Genomic DNA, 18,423 nt, shown 5'->3' with positions numbered 1-18,423 from the left:
TGAAGGATGGGGCAATCTCCTCAGTTTCAGAAGGAACTGTCATCCTTAGAGCAGTGTTTGCTGTGTTTCTCCTTTGGGCTGATGTAGTTCTGGCTTTAGACCATGACCTTCAGCACACACTGGGGTGGTTTGTAGCTGTGAGTAAATCAGTTGGGAAGGGCGCCAGCTCCTGAAGTCTGAGGCCATGGCACTCTCCTTAAAAATGAAGTGTTTGTGCCCCAAGTGAATTAGTGTCTCAGGATCTGAGGAGCTGAGGCAGAAGATGAATCTCTTGATTTACCACTCCATTCACGTTCCAGACCCACATATCATCCTGGACTCATGATGGGGATTAGACAAATTAAATGCCAGATTCCTTTCCACCTAAACATTGTTTTGACATGGAAGAATATGCGTGTGCTTCTTGACCTTTTATAGAAGGACATTACCTATGGAGCTGTCACTTCTCTGTGTGTACTCTAACATTTCTGTGTGTGTGTGTGTGTGTGTGTTGTCTCGCAGGGTGCGGCGGCTGTGTCACTACGTGGTCAACCTACGCTACTTTGAAATGTGCATCCTGTTGGTCATCACAATGAGCAGCATTGCTCTGGCAGCCGAAGATCCAGTGCAAGCGAATGCACCGCGCAACAACGTGAGTCACGCTGACATCTGGAATTCATAAATACACATCTGGAAGGACACATCATAAACACTGGCTGACAGACGCATCGTCACAGAGCCTAATATTTGCATTAAATGTGCTTGCATCAATGCGGATTCACACACTTCATTCAGCTGACTGGCTGATTCCGTCAGACAGAGTCAGGGTTTGACAGGTTTGCCCATATTTAGAGTAGGAAACACAAAAAATAAGCTTTTTTAGTTCGTTTTTGGTCAATTGTTGTCCCTGACTTGGCGCACATCCAGTTTGACAGAATTTTTAAATACTCTTTACATCCGTGCCTGACATATGAACCCATGTTGAGAGTAAGGGGATAATACATGCACACAGACTTGAGCTTTTGCTTTCTGACAGACAAGCACAACTAATTCTTATTCAAGTCAGGAGTGCAGAAGGAATGCAAGGTGATGGTGTATGCGTGTGTGTGGGTGTTCAGGCAATCTGTGTTAGAGCTGGGGAGTGCAGAGCTGACAGAGCTTGAGACCTCTGACAGGGTAAAGGAACATGTTGTGCATAACTGGTCCACACGCACACACACACACTTCAAAAGAATCTTAATCAGCAAACATCTGTCACTGGATCTGACAAGTCATCTCACAGGATGTTTTCTTAACCTCCGTTCTGCAGGTTCTCAAGTATCTGGATTATGTCTTTACGGGGGTCTTCACTTTTGAGATGGTGATAAAGGTGAGTATGCACATGATGTTAAGGTTACATAACCATGGTTCCAACAGCATTGAAATGAATATGTTTACAGTATAAGATTATCATTTTGAGATTTTAGTAATTCAAGCCATATTTAGCTTGGTTTCATCGAGTTATCTTTCAAACTGCAAATCACCAAATCTGTGTTTACTGGGAGGGAGAATTATCATGTTCCTGGCATTGCTAATTGGGTTTGTGGTTTACATTTCTCAGCTGTGATAACCATGTACTATTTCCAAACCCGTAAGATGAAAAATGCACTGTGTCATGTTGGAGATTTGGAGGATGTTTAAAACCAACCTCGTCTCCGCGTGTCGTTTGATAAACTGGGTAAATTCGTAAAAAGGAAGGGATTAAGAAACACCAGAATGCAAGTGAAACAATAATCTTGTTTTAATGATACAAAGTAACAATACAAATACATCATCGAATCACGAAGCACTCTGCAGAGTACTCCGGGCTCAGGTTCTACCACGTGTGAGACAGGTCTCAGGAACGGCCGGTCAAAAACAAGAGCGCGAACCAAAGGAAAACACAGGCTTTCATACTAAAACACAGGAGGAGGTGTGTGCGTGCTTTCCCCCAGAGGTCATCTTATTGGGAGAGACCAACACATGGCCTGTCGCACCCAATCAGTGCGACACAGCAGAAGAAACCCGGAAACAAAAAGTCTCTTTCAGTTTGACGAAGACCAGACACCTTTTGGTGTCTGGTACGAACCTGCTCTAAACAACAAGTTTCCTTATCTTATTTCACATCTTGCAGCCAGCACACACACATCCCCTTTATGGCCCTTTGTCCCTGAGTCCATCTTCCCCCCTCAGGTTACCACACACAAGTTAAAAGTATGTTTTAAGATATAGTTGTTATAGTTGGCTAAATATACGTAATACATGTAAATCACTTTCATATCAATAATAACGAGAAACACATTACCTATGCTCTTAAGCAGTATTAGAGATGCTTTTCAAATAGTCAAACTTCACACAGGCCCAATATAGAGAACACACTCATCTGTCCTGTTGTCTTTCCAGCCATTTGAGCTATTGTTCACATCTCTACTTCAAATAAAAGGTTTCACATTGTATATTTCCAGCTTCCTTTACACATACTGTTATTATTAATACAAAGTAATTAACCACACACATCTATTGAAAACAAGTAGATTTCCCTGATAATTGACATGCTGAAAATCTTAGGAAGAATGTCCCCTCCCCCAGCTCTCTCGTCCCTGTCATAAAAGCTGCTTCCATTTCATATAGAGTAATAAAACATGTTTAAGCTAATTTCTCCACAATGTTTGTAGCCATTTAGTACCCACACATGAAAGAATAAAAACAGAGGTATAGTTGAACAGTAATCATGCAGCACATATATTTACTGCAATGAAAACACACACATTTGCCCTAAGCATGTGTAACGCACCCTCTTCTTTTATGAGGGAAACATTCCAGAGTTTTGGAGCTATCCCCAAATTAGGATGTCCCCTGCTCACATCCCTCTCTAAACACAAAGACTTCACCTCAATATATTGGGGAGGGAAAATATACTTTGTCCCTTCAAATTTAACACACATGAATATATATAAGGTGACATTAAAATGAATATACCAGATTTAACTTTCCTGCCATAACACGTTACTTTAATACTTCAAATAATTCAACTTAATCCTTCAGTCACTAAAAAGAAAAAGTACTACATTTTAAGGCAGAGCGCTCTTAAAGTGCTTTTTATGAGCTAATGAGGAACAAGGTCAAAATAGCTATAGAAGAGGCATTAAAATAATTATTAGCTCAAATGATTCTGTTCTATTTTATGCTGTGACACCAGATGATTGACTTGGGACTGATCCTCCACCCTGGCGCTTATTTCCGTGACCTGTGGAACTTTCTGGACTTCATCGTGGTCTGCGGGGCTATGGTGGCCTTTGCCTGCTCGTAAGTCAACTTTTCCTTTTCTCTAATCCTAGCAGAACTCTGAATATAAAGTATTTCAGCCACGGATACAACAACCACACCACAAAAATATGACGGTTGTGTCATATCACAGTGTTCTTAGCTGATGCCACCAGTGTCTTCCCGTGGAGCAGGCTAGCCTAGCATGCTAACTCTCTTTGGCTAGGTGCCGCAGCGTGTTTATTTTGTCTCACAAACAACTCCATTCAGATTTGGTTTATTGGTGCCTGGGGAACTCTATCAATCACAACAATGTCACACTCACCACACAAGTTTCCAGGCTCCCTCCGTGCTCAACAGTGCACAGTTTAGATCAGTGGTTCCCAACCTTTTCCCCCAAGAGCCCCCCCAAATGACTCCCCCCACACACACACACACACACACACACACACACACACACACACACACACACACACACACACACACACACACACACACACACACACACACACACACACACACACACACACACACACACACACACACACACACACACACAGGGGGGGGGGAGCGCAACAGCGGTAATTAAAGTTTAAAAGTCTCAAAAATGCTACAACTACTGTCAAAAACTGGATGAATGTGAAGTATTTTGTTAAAGGAGGATGAAAGCGTAATTAAGGAGCACTATTGGAGTGACTTTGATGGTTATTGGACTCAGGATTAATTCATTTGGATTCCCGCTGTTTGAAGAAATTAAAGGATGGCGCAGAAGTGGAAACAATTCACAAAAGGATTAAACTGTTTAAAACACATGCTCAAAGTAAGTCGGATTTTGCCGATGTGTTTATGTGGATTCAAAAGTCGTAAATAAATGGAGGAGACCGATCTGATCGGAGCAACTGTGACAAATAATCAAACTGAAACCGGCATGGACAATGACTATGTTTTAAAAATGCGCTTATCCAGAAAAGCCCGGTCTGGACAATTTACGGGCAGAAGAAACATTTCTATTAAAGAAAGAATTATACATTTCTGTCTTTTTATGCCTTTAATAGCTACTAACTTGAATTGTTATTCAAATTAATTAATCAATTATTTTTTATATTTTAATGTAGAGACAAGGCTTTTAGTGACAATCATCTATTGCTTTACAATTATATGTAAAAAAAAAAGTAAAAAAAAGTCTAAATATGATATTTGGCCTCAAATCATCTGAGGCCAAAAGGGGGGCGCTCCCCCCAGGCTGGGAACCACTGGTTTAGATGACAGCTTTATCTTTCAGGAGGCGAAATAAGTCTCCAAGCTGGCACCTAATTGCCAGGTTCAATACGCTGCAAAAGTTATATTTGTATGATTGTATCTAAAACTATTTTTTTCTCCTGTTATAAACAATTGTCATCATCAATTTCAAGCAATGTTGCTGTCTTTCTGCCAGACTTGGTATTATTTGTATTCCTTGGAAGTCAATATATTCTCATGTTTATGTCGCCGTATTCAGGAAGACTTCAGCAGCTATTTATAATCGTATAGGCCACATGTTGTGAACCTAACTCACCTGCACATTTTTGTCCCGTCTCACACTTATCCTAATAACACTCACATACAAACATGTTTGCATTAGATGGACATAAATGAAAAGGCCATTACCCCTTTTGGTTGAGCGCTGGTAAGTACATATTATCAGTGAGAAGCGAATAGTAAAATAAGAAATGGTTGTGTAGCTAAGAAACTCAAATATATATAAATGTTTCCCTATTTTCTATTCTATTTTTCTCAAACTAAACACAAATGTTACTTTTAGAGATTGCATGACTGTTTAATATAAAACCCTTACTAAAAATGATCACAAAATATATGCATATACATACCTTTTTAGGACATTTCTATACATTTAGGAGTATTTTTTTGTAAATACACCACATTATTCAGAGAACATTGAGGTTTCTTTCCCATAAACGTACAACTTATGACATTTTACTCGGAATGCTTCACACATTTCCTCGCTCTGTAATTTATTTTGTACCTACAATGGCTCGAATGTGCTGGGGTATAAAGTGCCATTTTGCATGATGGGAAATAAACGTTACCCCTAGCCACATTATACAGCGAGTTACAGTAATGAGCCCCGTGCCGCCCACAGACCTGCATTCTGGGTCTCTGGAGTTGGAAGGTGATTACATATTCTGTTTATGTTCTCACTATTTCTCATGCAGTATTGATTCTTTCCTGGAAATGTTTCCACAGTTAGTCACCTGTGTATTTTTCTTTGTACTGCTCTCTGCTGCTCGGTTCCTTCTCTTTCGCCAGCTGTAGATAAATGCTTGTCTCTGTGGTTTTTTATCTGTTTCTGACTCTGTCTCTGTCTCCTCTCTTTACTTTCCTTCCTTCCTTTCTTTGTTGTCTGGCTTGGATTGCTTTCAGGAGCCTCATGGGGTAATGCTGCCTGCTTTCTCTGCCTGCGTCTCTGCGCACGTTTTTTTTCTTTTCTATTTGTGTTGTCTGTTTTCCTTCTTGTCCATCATAGCCAATGTCATTTGCAGAGTTTAGATGAAGCAGCCTCCCTCTAGCAGCGAAATGTTTTGAACAAATGTCATATTATGTTATTTGCTATTCTTATCTTCACCGCCACAGTCACGAGCAAAGACTCTGGCATTTGTTCTGTTTGTGTTATGCAACTATGTTTGTGTTACATCTGCATCTGGGTTACATAAGGGCAATTACCTGCTGTCCATTTACCGGATATATTTCATAGATATATTTCGTGAGTTTTAGTAAACAGTGCACAGTGAATAAGAAACACTGTCAGAGGAAACAGGTTTAATCTTTCGTAAGAGTAAAATGTGTTCCAGATGTTCATGAACACAAAGTACCTCTGGCTACTCTCCACAATTAACACACACATTTAGTGCTAATTGAACAATTACCAGACATAGAATTCAAGTACTTTTCAGATGCAGAATGATGTAGCTGTCATCATTCTTTCATTGTGTTTCTAACTTGTAATGCACTGTATATTTATAATCACAAATCACTTATTGTAAGAGTGCTTTGACATTGTCCCGTTCATTTAGCTTCGTCCAGTATGCTGTGCTGTTGTCCATAGACATGTTGGATTTACAGGTCATCACATTCAACCACTACACCTTCACTTTGCTCCATCTGTCATCTCACTTATCAACTCACTTTCATGGCATGTAAGCGTGAGCCAGGCTACATTCACACTGCAAGGATAATTCTACTTCCCTGGAACTAGGATCTTATTACGATGAATTCTTGTATTGGTTATAGAAAATATACTCAGGCTAGCTGCTATCGATTTGACGAGGGAAGAAACACGAGCAATCAAAGAATCAAATGGGTTAGAGAGAAACCAAGGAAAGAGGAAGACCTAATAATGAGAAGCAGAGTACGGACATTTATCCTCATGTTATGCTCGTAAGATAAGATTCAAAATATAAGAAATGTGGAAAATCGTGTTCTCAAAATTAAAATAAACATTCAGTTAATTGGCATTGAGTAATACAAGCTAATAAAACAGTAGCTACCCTTTAAATCAGGGGTTCCCAAAGTGGGGGTCGCGAGATGATTACAAAATTAAAATGGAACATTTAAAAAAAAAAAAATGGATTAATTTTTTTTATTATTATAATTTTTTTTAAATATCATTAATAATAACGTTTGCATAGACATTTTTGTCTTTGACAATCCACTAGCGCAGTGTTTCTCAAACTTTTTTTCTTTTTTTCTGAAATTAATTCACCCCCCCGTTGATAGGGGGTCGCCAGTCTCTGGCACTGTTATTTTGGGGGTCGCGGGCTGAAAAGTTTGGGAACCCCTGCTTTTACAGTAAGTGACGTCAGGACTTCAGCCCTCGTATACAGTATGGGGCAATATGTGAAAAGTGCTTAAAAATGTCTTTAAAAATTAGATACTATAAGTTTAGATGTTTCCAGCCGCAGTGTTAATGTAGTCATTGTAGCTTGCATGTCAGTGGACTGTATTCATCAACAGTGCCCTCTCATCTTGGCTTCTCTCCCAGTAAAAAACTGTCCATGGCATCATGATCATCCTCTTGCTCTCATGTGATTTATTCACCTGTGTAGTTCACATACTCATTGTAATATTCATCACTTGTCTATTGCTTTGCCCTTTCACAGGGTAATTAGTTTAAGTGCGTCTATTTGTCTCTTATCTTTGATTTCTTTTCGATGTAAGTTTGAAAGGCCGGATAATGTCCCTGTTTCTTCACACCTGTGTGATATCTGCTTAAAATGTTTATTTTGCGCTGTCTTTCTTGACATGCTTTTGTGCTATATTTATGTGGGTGGTGTTTGTGTTTTTGTACTGTGTTTGTGTCATTGCTTTTTCTCATCAGATCTCAACAAAGCGTGGCCAGGTGGGAACTGTCCCTATCTACTTTTTACTTATTAAACCCCCCCTTCCCTCTTTCCCCACATGAAACATCGACACTCCTCTTACCAAACATTCCAAATCAACTCTGTCCCCCTCCATCCCAAAGTGCTCGGGATATGACCATGATTTCCCTCCCTCCTTCCTGTCTTCCCTTTAGAAAGAACCTCCTGTCCCAATATTGGGACATCCAGACAAAAAGACAATATTGGAAACTCCATCTCATAGCTTTCAGAAGACCAACACATAACCGCTGACTTGCACCTGTGTCAATCTAAACTGAGTATCTTTCCACTCATCAGGTATCAGCTGTATAAAAGCTGAAACGTCCTTATCTGATGTTCCTTCTTCATGTTAATCTCCTCTAATCTTCACTAAAGTGGGTTTAATTGGTCATAACACTAAGAGATTATAGCCTGCAGCTTAATTCACCTCCCTGCCCTTCACCTACATCTCTCCTTGCATTCAGAGAGAAATCGATGGAGGATTATAGCTTCTCAGCTGGATTCACCTTGAGTGGCCGCCGGGTAGTAGCTTGTGTATTTAAATAAAGAAATAACCGATACGTTTATTTCCCCCGTAAGAAATCATTGTAAGTGCGCACATTTTGTACAACTTATTTTTTTCTTAGTGTGTCCACACACACATCCTTAGCGCTTGAATTCTCTTACAATAATTATATATTTTTTATGACCACAAGAAGAAATTCTGATCACAACTCTTGTCCAGCTCAGAAAATGCTCTCAGTGATTAAAAAGTAAAGATGAAAATACAGAAAAAATACAAATGAGAGTATGCAAAAACAGTTGAAATACAGTGTTTGTGCTTTATTTGTAATATAGCTCGATAGAAGGAACCTCATGCTTGCTGTTTAGCTGAGGCACTGAAATGCTTCTGAGTGGATGTCACATCCCTAAACAGGAAATGGTCCTCGACCAATAGCGAGCAGCTGATACGACAGAGTCATGATGACGGAGGATGACCTCACAGCTGCTGAGCACATTAAAGTTAAATTAAATCTCTGTTTTCTGTCTGCTCCAACATTCATATCTGCTCAATAATAACTGCTGTGTTCTCCTTTGAGGAATACGGTTTCAGCGGAAATTATAATTATATGTTTTCAAATATGAAAGCAGCGGTCTGTAAGACAGCCAAAAAGGTAGAATTACATAGAGTTAAGTTCAATACATAAAAACACAAGTGTAACTTATTTCAAAATATAAAATGGTGTTATAATGTTATATAATAAAATAAATGGCTTCTCAATTTTTTTTTTTAAATAATCGCCAATGCAACACAATTTCACAAAGGGCAAATAGAGACCTCAGACCCTTTATAATAATAACAATAAGATAATTAGTACCCTGAAAGCCTAAAGAAAATAAGATTGTTTCATATAGATTTTATTATATATTTTCCAAGAATATGCAATAAAACAACAGAAGTATGATTATATGTTTCCATCATACATTCAGTTAGTATTAAGGCTGCAGAAATGATGGACTTAATTATGTTGGACTTCAAGCCATCAGTGTTGAGTTAATGTGAACACACAACTTTGTATCCACACACACACAAACACACACATTACATGCTCCTTGCCCACGGCGCTTCTGAAAGCTATTGGGAGACTGTTCTTGCCGTCTCAATGTGTTGAGCTCCTTGAATAGCGAGGACTGGCATTGAGTTTGCAGATTGCATGCCAGGGTAACCAAGTCATCCAAGCATGAGAGCTGCATGCCATTTTATAAGACTGAGAGTTTTCCATTGAGAACGGAAAAGGCATTCAATGTATGGAACCATGCTACTCTTCCTCACCGTATTGTATACTTTTACACACATGGGAAATATACTTATTTAATTATTCTAATCATCAGATATGTTCAAATTAGTATTACAGATTTATATCATTATTTTGACAGACTGATGTGAGTATGTGTCAAATCTTATGCAAAAAGGCAAAGGGAAGAAAAGACTGAGAAGGAAGATGTTTAAAGTCAACATGCTGTCCATTAAGATTTATGGTCATTTCTATAATCTCACATGTACCCTCTTATCCACATTATGTTCCTTGAAAACGCTTATTTGTGCATTATTTTCCTAGAAAGGACTTTCTAATTTGGTAATAATGTTCCATTACTCAGAAGGATTTATTTTAGGGTTCAAGTGTAACCAGGAAATGACTAAAGGTAGTTAAATTGAGTTGACGTTTCTATTTCCTGGGTATTTCTTAAGATAAACTGCACAAGTCTTATTTAAAAAGATCAATTTGATGACCCAATGTTCAATTACAGACTTTATTCTCAGAGGTCTATTTGTGGAATTGTGTCAAGACTACATTATAAACAGTTTATTTGCTCTGCCTCATTCCCCGTTTTCTGTAGTGTTGCTACACCTGTCAAGCTGCACACTACAGAGCTCCAGCTTATATTGATGACGGTATACTGGAATCACCGATAGCTGATGTTATACTCCTGAAAAAACTGCTCTTTTACAGTTATTAGCTGGAATAAACAACATTACTTTAGGCGTTGTTGATGTCCCCTGGGGATGAAATAATTGGTTGGTGTAAGAAACAGCAGAGCCTCAAGGGGCCACTAACAGGGCTTTTAGACTTATTCTTTTTCTTGTGTCCTTTGCCACATCCTTGCACATTGCATTATTTATATACACATACACAGATAAACACTCTCAGTTTGTACTTTTTAGACATGTTTGAAGTCATAAGAAACAACACAGAGAGTGACAGCCACCTTGTGTGCACATGTGACTGATTAATTAGAAATCCCTCTCCCGCCGTCCTTGGCCAATGTCAGTGTCTGAGTGAATGATGGCTCAGCTGTATGTCATTAGCATAACAGCTAGTTTTCAAAGCCCCACACCTGACCTCCCACTCAGTAACCAGTTAAGAAACCTGCAGTGTCTGCAATGACTGACAGCAGCGGTTCCTGCAAAGAAGCTGGGGCTGATTCTTTGTGCATTTACTCTGAACATTGGGAAATGTTTATGTTATTCCACAGAAACAGCATGTTGTATGCTCACCATGACAGTTGTAGAAAAGGTTGTTAACTATGATGTTATCTTACAAAATTAAGTCATACCATAGTGGAAAATACATCAGAGGTGTTTGCAGTAGATTTCAAATTGTTGAGAAAGAGTGGAGTTTATTAGGGTAAACATGCTAACAAAAGGAAAGAAGGAATTCAAGAGAGAAATTACACCCAAAGAAATTAAAGAAAAACCAAACCGACTAAACGGGTAAATACAAGACAGATGAAAAGAGAGAAAGACTGTAAAAAAGAAAGGCTACTGTGAGAAAAATGAATGAAAGAATAGACAAAAAGAAGAAGGGAAAGAAAATGAGAAGCAAAGGAAAAGCAGGTATTTAATGAAGGAGCAAATCTGAAAGGTTTACTTCATTACAGGACTTTAGGAAATGCAATTTGGTTACTCCAAACCAATTCCTCGACTGTTGCATGCTTCTGTAGAACAACATTACCTCACATGCATGCACTCTACTAACAGAATATATCATTGCATTCATCAGAGTTCACAGTAAACCTGATGTACTTGAATCTGCTCATACTACTGGAGGATGGGTAGGATGAAAGCGTTCACAGGCTTCTAGATGACACCATCACACACACACACACACACACACACACACACACACACACACACACACACACACACACACACACACACACACACACACACACACACACACACACACACACACACACACACACACACACACACACACACACACACACTAACTGTTCTCTCAATCTGCACAGAGGGACGAAAGGCAAGGACATAAACACCATCAAGTCCCTGAGGGTCCTCCGAGTCCTGCGGCCACTCAAGACCATTAAACGTCTCCCCAAGCTGAAGGTACAGTAATCCAATCCGTCACCCACCCAGTGCATTATGAGGAGAGAGAAAGCAGCTGGGGCCACATCCGGTGTCAGCATTATGAGTCAAATGATTTTATAGTATACTGAGGAGAAGTTGCTATATCTGATTTCAAACAGTCGTGTTTTAAATGATATATAAATCTTGTAGCGTAGCTCTCTAATGAAAGGTTGGAGCTGTTTGACCTTCGGAGTGTTCTGTGTTGTGGAGAGATGGGGGAAGTTAAAGTCACACAAATTGGATATATGTGACTGGAAATGGCTTTCTCTTTCTGCAGTAGTTCTGTGTATGAGGACGTATTGATAGCCTGCACTTCCCTTGAAATACACTCCTCAAAAGGCAGGGATAGAAAATGTAGGTAAAATCATTGAAAACAGTTTTCATCAACAAATCAATCCTGTAGGTTTTGAAAGTGAACAGATTATAGCTGCTTCTTTGTTAAGAACAGCTAATCTAGTTAGCATGGATTCACAGCAGCTTCATGTATTCATGTATGTCGTAAAGTGCAATTAAAGCAGAGAAAACAAGTTTCAAATTATCCATACAAAAAGGTCCTAATTATCCTTTTTGTTATTATACTGTAGCTCTGATTCTCTGTAGCATAGTTAGCTGTATATCTCTTTAGCAACAAGCTATGTTTGCTAACGATGATCACTGACAACAAACACCAACAGATGGTCACGCTAATAAGCAGAAGCTCTGTTAGGATAAGATAAGATGTACCTTTATTAATCCCTGTGGGGAATTCAGTAGTTCAAACAGCAACAGGGTAAGGGTGAAGAACCAACACAGTCTCACGGCATTTCGTGTTATAGTAAATGTATCTATTGATTCACCAACACGATTTTCACACCGAACGATTTTAAAAGCAATGTAAATAATAATGAATTTGAAGGAAAAAGAGATTTAAAAAAAATACAGATTTCAGTATTCTGACACAGAACGATTTTAGAAGCAATGTATTTCTATTGGTAGTATGTTTCGGGCCTGCAGCAAATAATAACAAATTAAAAGGAATTCTTTTTTTTTTAAATACAGATTTCAGTATTCCCATTTCTAGCACCATTTATTTTCCTCGCGGACGGCAAAAAAACTCCGACATTATACAATTTAAAATAACAGGGTTAGGGTAAGATATTGAGTAAGAAAATGTTTTTATGAACCACATAGCTTCTGGTCTTCCAAGACCCGACCGGACAAAAAGACGTGGTGCAAGCACGAAATATACTACCAATAGAAATACATTGCTTTTAAAAATGTCCTGTGTGACACGAATCAATAGATTCAATAAAGGTTTTGACTATAACACGAAATGCCGTGAGACTGGGTTGGAAGAACAGGACACCACAGATTCACACAGATTCATAAAATCAAAAATAAAGTCCAAGATAAAAATAAAATAATTTAAAAAAACTATGTAATAAGAAATGAATAAAAATAAAAGTGAGCATATATATACATATTGGCAATACAAGCATGGGGAACACAGTGAGCATACACATTAGCTGTGCTCCTTTTCACCTTTGTATTGCTTATTTTTCGATTTTACGCATGAAAACCCTTTAGTGGAAAAGCAGACAATTCTCAAAAGTCTTAAAATAGCGCAACAATTCTAATGAAAAATACACGTGGATGAAGCTATTTCAATTACCTCGTAATTTTGCAAACCTCTTTGTCTTCAAAAGTGTTATAGTGGCCTAACTGGAAAAATAACGCTACCTACTGCATACCTTAAAGAAACGCCTCTTAACACTCGCATTCAAAGTTCCAAGTTTTTATTTTATGTAATAACCATTAAGGATTTTTTTAAAGCTGAAAAGTATACTTAATAACTTTATCTGCAGTTTTGTCACAATGTTCCTCTTTTATTGCTGAACATTGCCATTCAGTTAAATATTACATTACATGTTGCTTGTTAGACACTTTTATCCAAAGCGACTTACATACTCAATACTGTGGGCAATCCCCACAGGAACAATTTGGGGTGAAGTGTCTTGCCCAGGGACACAACGACATGCAGTGGGGTTCGAACCTGTGCCCCCCTGATACAAACACAAACCCTCTAATCCACTGCGCCACACGCCTCCAATATGATCATCATGCATATGAGCTAATCTCTGAGATAGTGTTAAGTAGCAAAGAAACCTCCCAAAAGATGGTTCACATTTTCCAGAGCTAGATTTTGCAAAGAAACGTTCAAATGTAACAATTTAACACGTTTGTATTTAATTCATAGTTTTTAAATTACGCCAATGGCATCACTTTTAGATCATAGAATCCCAGTTGAAATCCTTTTTGATGCAACCACTGGGGTGTGTCAAAGTCCAACATGTTGAACTTATACATAGGAGCTTATGATAAAGAATCTCAAGCATTGTGTGTGGAGTGAATTATTTCAATGAATAAATCATGACCCTCATCAAGGAAAGACCCTCAGACGACAGCTTCCCTCTGCTGCGTGATGAGCTGATCAACCGAAAGTAATGCATCTGGCAAAAAACCAGAGATCTGATTGGAGCGAAGCGAGTGACATGATTGAGGCAGATCAGAGCTGGCAGACGGACACTCACCCACATTTTTTCTTGGAGAGTTGAGCAGAGCCGCTTGACAGACTATGCTCTGTCCTCTCTCTGGAGACAAACGCCTGGCCATCATTCATACAGCCAGCATATTTATTGGTTAGATTACATGCATGTCAGGAGAGATAGACAGGGCGCTCCATCTTATTGAGAGATCACAGCACAGGTTGACAGAAAGGAGATGGAGAGGGAGAGATTGGCAGGCAGTCAGACATGAAGAGAGACTCATGCTGTGTTCATGTTCTCAGTCAGCAGTGATTTGGTAGTCTGCAGGTCATAAGAGGTCTAGACATCTGGTTTAAAACAGGTCTGAGTCCGGGTGAAAGAGTAGTTAGACATCTGTAGTGGCCAAAATCCCAAAAAGTTTGTATTGTAACTCGATACCGCAAAAGTTATTGTTCTTGGCCACATGTAGAGCTTGGGCCTGGGAAGCCGTGTCAGACTCGCAGTACAAAATCCAGTGGACGTTTCGGTTGCTTTTCAATGTTTATTTCCAGCAAATATCAAACAAAATAGGAAAACAATATGTAAAGTAAACTTAAACAGCAGATCCTAATAATCCGTCTTCTAAACATAAGGTTTGCTGCTGCCTGCTGCTCTCACACACCGCACATCCAACTTAAAGCTTTAGCCCCGCCCCCTTCACCTGAGCAAAGCGCACCTCTCACTGAAACAGAAAAATGCATTAATAAAGGTTCCAAATAAATCAAAATAAACTTAAATGCGGCTCCTACACATCTGTGTTGTCTAGAAACTATCTGTGGTTTCAGAAGCAGTTCCCTTTTTTTAAAGAAGCATTCAGTACAACACATTTTTGGAGATAAGTAGTAAGTAAGTAAATAAGCAGTAGTGGAATAAAACTAATAACAATCATTCACGTACTGTACTACATTTGTTAGACACCTTTTTTAATTCCTTTGCTTCTCCGGGAAAAAGACCCAATTGTGTATTGCTGAATACCTGCATCATCGCCAATCTACAAGTATTGCATCGCTGTACAGTCGATTAAACTACCCAACGGTATATAAAGGGGTTAAAATAAGCACAGCCCTAAACATATGAAGGAATTTGAACAGTAGCTAATGAACCAGTTAAGTTTCCGCTTCAATGGGAGAGATTGTACGTCAATGCTGTGGTTTAAATTGACTGATGTCATTACGTGTGTGTTTTCCAGGCGGTGTTCGACTGTGTCGTGAACTCTCTGAAGAACGTTCTTAACATCCTCATCGTCTACATGCTCTTCATGTTCATCTTCGCTGTCATCGCCGTGCAGCTCTTTAAGGGGAAATTCTTCTACTGCACAGACGAGTCCAAGGGTCTGGAGAAAGACTGCAGGTACTGTTCTCTACATTCTGACATGGTGTTTTACATTTGCTATCACGAGATTCTATACGGACATTATCTATATGTTTTTTGATCCCCTTCCCCCTGATTCCTGTCTCTCAGGGGTCAGTTTCTGGACTTCAACCGTGATGGTGTGGAAGCTAAGCCCAGAGAGTGGAAGAAGTACGAGTTTCACTACGATAACGTTCTCTGGGCCTTCCTGACGCTCTTCACCGTGTCTACGGGAGAGGGCTGGCCAATGTAAGTAAAGACAACCTGCTTATCACCTCATTTGTGTTGCCCTACACATCAATCATAAGCTATATCTGAAACTGATCAAACAAATAACTTTTGCGTAGTAATTTGTTTAAAAAGAAAAGATGGGCACAAACATCACTGAGCTTTTTGTTACATATGAAAACTTAAGTAGTTCAAGTATTCTTGAGTTCTTCATGTTATCATTTCCTTCAGCAGCTTGCTGTGAAATGCACTCAGCACACCTGCAGGTGGATGGTACAGAAACTGATTTCTCACAGGTCTGATTACTGTGCGTTCTCTGAAGATGCAATCAACGCTCATGCATAGATATGTTCAGACTGCCACTCTGTGTCTGACATAAGAGATGAACATCAACATCATGCTCTCTGTCAAGGACCGTTGATGGCTGTTTGTTTATTTAATTTATTGTACCTACCTGATGATCAAAAGTAAGTTGTTAAACTGACAACGCTTGTCATGATCATCTAAAATCACTCACTCTTAATCAAGCAGTGACAGCACAATAAGAGTCCTCTAAAGTGTGCAGCTGACAATGAATATACCAAGGCCTAGGTCTAATGTCCGCCTTAATGCTGCATTCATGTCATGTGGGATGGATGTTAAAGACTGGAAATTACTGTTTATGTTTTATATTTATTATTCATGTTACATAGTTCCAATAATACATTTGGAGTTAAAGGTCCCATCTCGGTTATTACCCGTCCCCTTGTGTGTTATGTAGCTTTGTGTGCATGTAAACCGTCTGCAGAGTCACAAGCCCTCAAAGTACACCCTGTAGCGAGTAAAACTCTAACACAGAAAAGACCTGACTATGCTGCCCCAGAACGCCTCGTTGGAGATTTCTCTTGTTCTTCCTGGGTACACTGACGTCACCATACCCAAATGGACCAATCCGTGGAGTTCCTCACACACACACACACACTCTTGCAGCGGCGAAACTGTGGCACGCTTACACTGTAGGTGCGCCGTGTTTGGGGGTGCGGGTGCTAGTGGAGCCTCGCAGGTTGGGGTGCAGCAGCCCCCTCAGCATCCCCTCCTTCCCGCTTCCATTCGCGATGTCTAGTGTCTCGCAGACCCCACGCAGCAAGCAGGAAATGAACCCAGCTCACACTGTCCGCTCCTCGCAACAGTGAGCCGCGCAACGTCCCGCCAACACGGCACCCAGACCCCACGCAGCATTCTCATCTGTTTGTCATTACTGGTGTCATTTTCTGGTTGCTAACGCCATTGAAACACATAATCACTGATGTTCCGCTGTAACGGTGGTGGACTCATCAGGACAGAGTGGGCGAGCTGACCAATCAGAGCGCAGTGGGCTCATAGGGAGGGGGGGGGGGGGGGGGGCAGGAGCTCCAACAAGCCGTTTATGACAGAGAATGAATACACATACTATACAGAGAAACCAATGTGATTTTGGAAAATTGAACAATGTAAATCTATTTCATTCAACAATGGTATTATGATCAGTAGAAATGGCCATGTCATGGGACCTTTAAGGTAAGGTCACATGGGCAGTTGTGCACACATTGTCAAACATGTCACAACTTGTCAAGCTTACAGAAATGTCCCCTTCCCAGGGCGTTGATGTGAACTCTGTAAACATGACCTCATCGCCAACCATAATGTTTTGGTACTTGATGAAGAGTGATCTTCACCATCTTTATTCGTAGGGAAATTCTTAAAAGTTGCACATTGCTTCACACACAGCCACATGTTATGAGCCGACTAATGAAAAGTGTGCAGACAGTGCTCAACAAAGTATGTCACAGAACCAACAAACACTTGGCATCACAGCAGGAGAGTCAGAGCCCTCAATAACTCACTGAGACATCTGTAATAATCTGTGGGCCCTCACCTCCAAATGTTGATAGCTCCTGACCTACAGGCAGGCTGATTAGACCTTTTTGGTTTCCTGGATATTTCTAGACACATTTATTTCACTCACTGTTGTTTTATCAAGCTTCTTTCAGGAGTTGTCTCATTGAGTTACAGACAGATGGGTAAAGGTTGATGAGGTAAGCTGGTTAGCTGTTTCTCTTCAGAGATTTGGAATCGCATTTGATTGCACATTGTGTAAAATGTATTTAGCGCTTGGTCTGATGCCCACAAAGTAAGATTTGGAGAGCCTGTATCACTCTTACATAGATTTTTAAAAGATGATGTAGTTAATTGGTATAACATTTGTATTATAAATGAATTGTTGAAAAATTAGACGGCCATCACATGTTAGAAATTGCCTTTTGAGTTTTTTCTTCTCTGCAGCTCATCAGTTTTTTCTCTCCAGGGTCCTGAAGCACTCTGTGGACGCCACCTACGAGGACAAGGGCCCCAGCCCCGGCTTCCGCATGGAGACATCCATCTTCTATGTGGTCTACTTCGTGGTGTTCCCCTTCTTCTTCGTCAACATATTTGTGGCTTTGATCATCATCACTTTCCAGGAGCAGGGAGACAAGGCCATGTCGGAGTGCAGCCTGGAGAAGAACGAGGTGGGAGAACAGTGAAAAAACCCTCTCCTAAGAACACACACTGATTATTTCTAAAGAAGCGCTGGTGCTTGAAAATGTTTCTTCGATAGAAATCCAAGCACATGCTGAACATCACTTCCAGCCATTATGTCCAACATGATTCCCCTCAAACAAAGCAAATCAGTGAAACA

The 18,423-nt window shown here is 39.9% G+C and overlaps 1 protein-coding gene across 1 annotated transcript in view; it reads left to right on the top strand.

The window, feature by feature from the left end:
* Window positions 1-18,423, top strand: part of cacna1bb (calcium channel, voltage-dependent, N type, alpha 1B subunit, b) — a 163,862-nt gene that overhangs the window by 111,170 nt on the left and 34,269 nt on the right. The window contains exons 24-30 of the mRNA XM_079659968.1: window positions 502-631; window positions 1,289-1,348; window positions 3,197-3,303; window positions 11,469-11,565; window positions 15,340-15,500; window positions 15,612-15,749; window positions 18,052-18,253. Of these exons, the coding sequence (XP_079516094.1) occupies window positions 502-631; window positions 1,289-1,348; window positions 3,197-3,303; window positions 11,469-11,565; window positions 15,340-15,500; window positions 15,612-15,749; window positions 18,052-18,253 (895 nt within the window). The remainder of the gene's footprint in view (window positions 1-501; window positions 632-1,288; window positions 1,349-3,196; window positions 3,304-11,468; window positions 11,566-15,339; window positions 15,501-15,611; window positions 15,750-18,051; window positions 18,254-18,423) is intronic.

Source organism: Notothenia rossii (genome assembly GCF_949606895.1).
Source record: "Notothenia rossii genome assembly, chromosome: 11".
NCBI classification, from domain to species: domain Eukaryota; kingdom Metazoa; phylum Chordata; class Actinopteri; order Perciformes; family Nototheniidae; genus Notothenia; species Notothenia rossii.
Note: the sequence above shows the minus strand (reverse complement) of the source record. Positions and strands in the feature narration are given on the sequence as shown.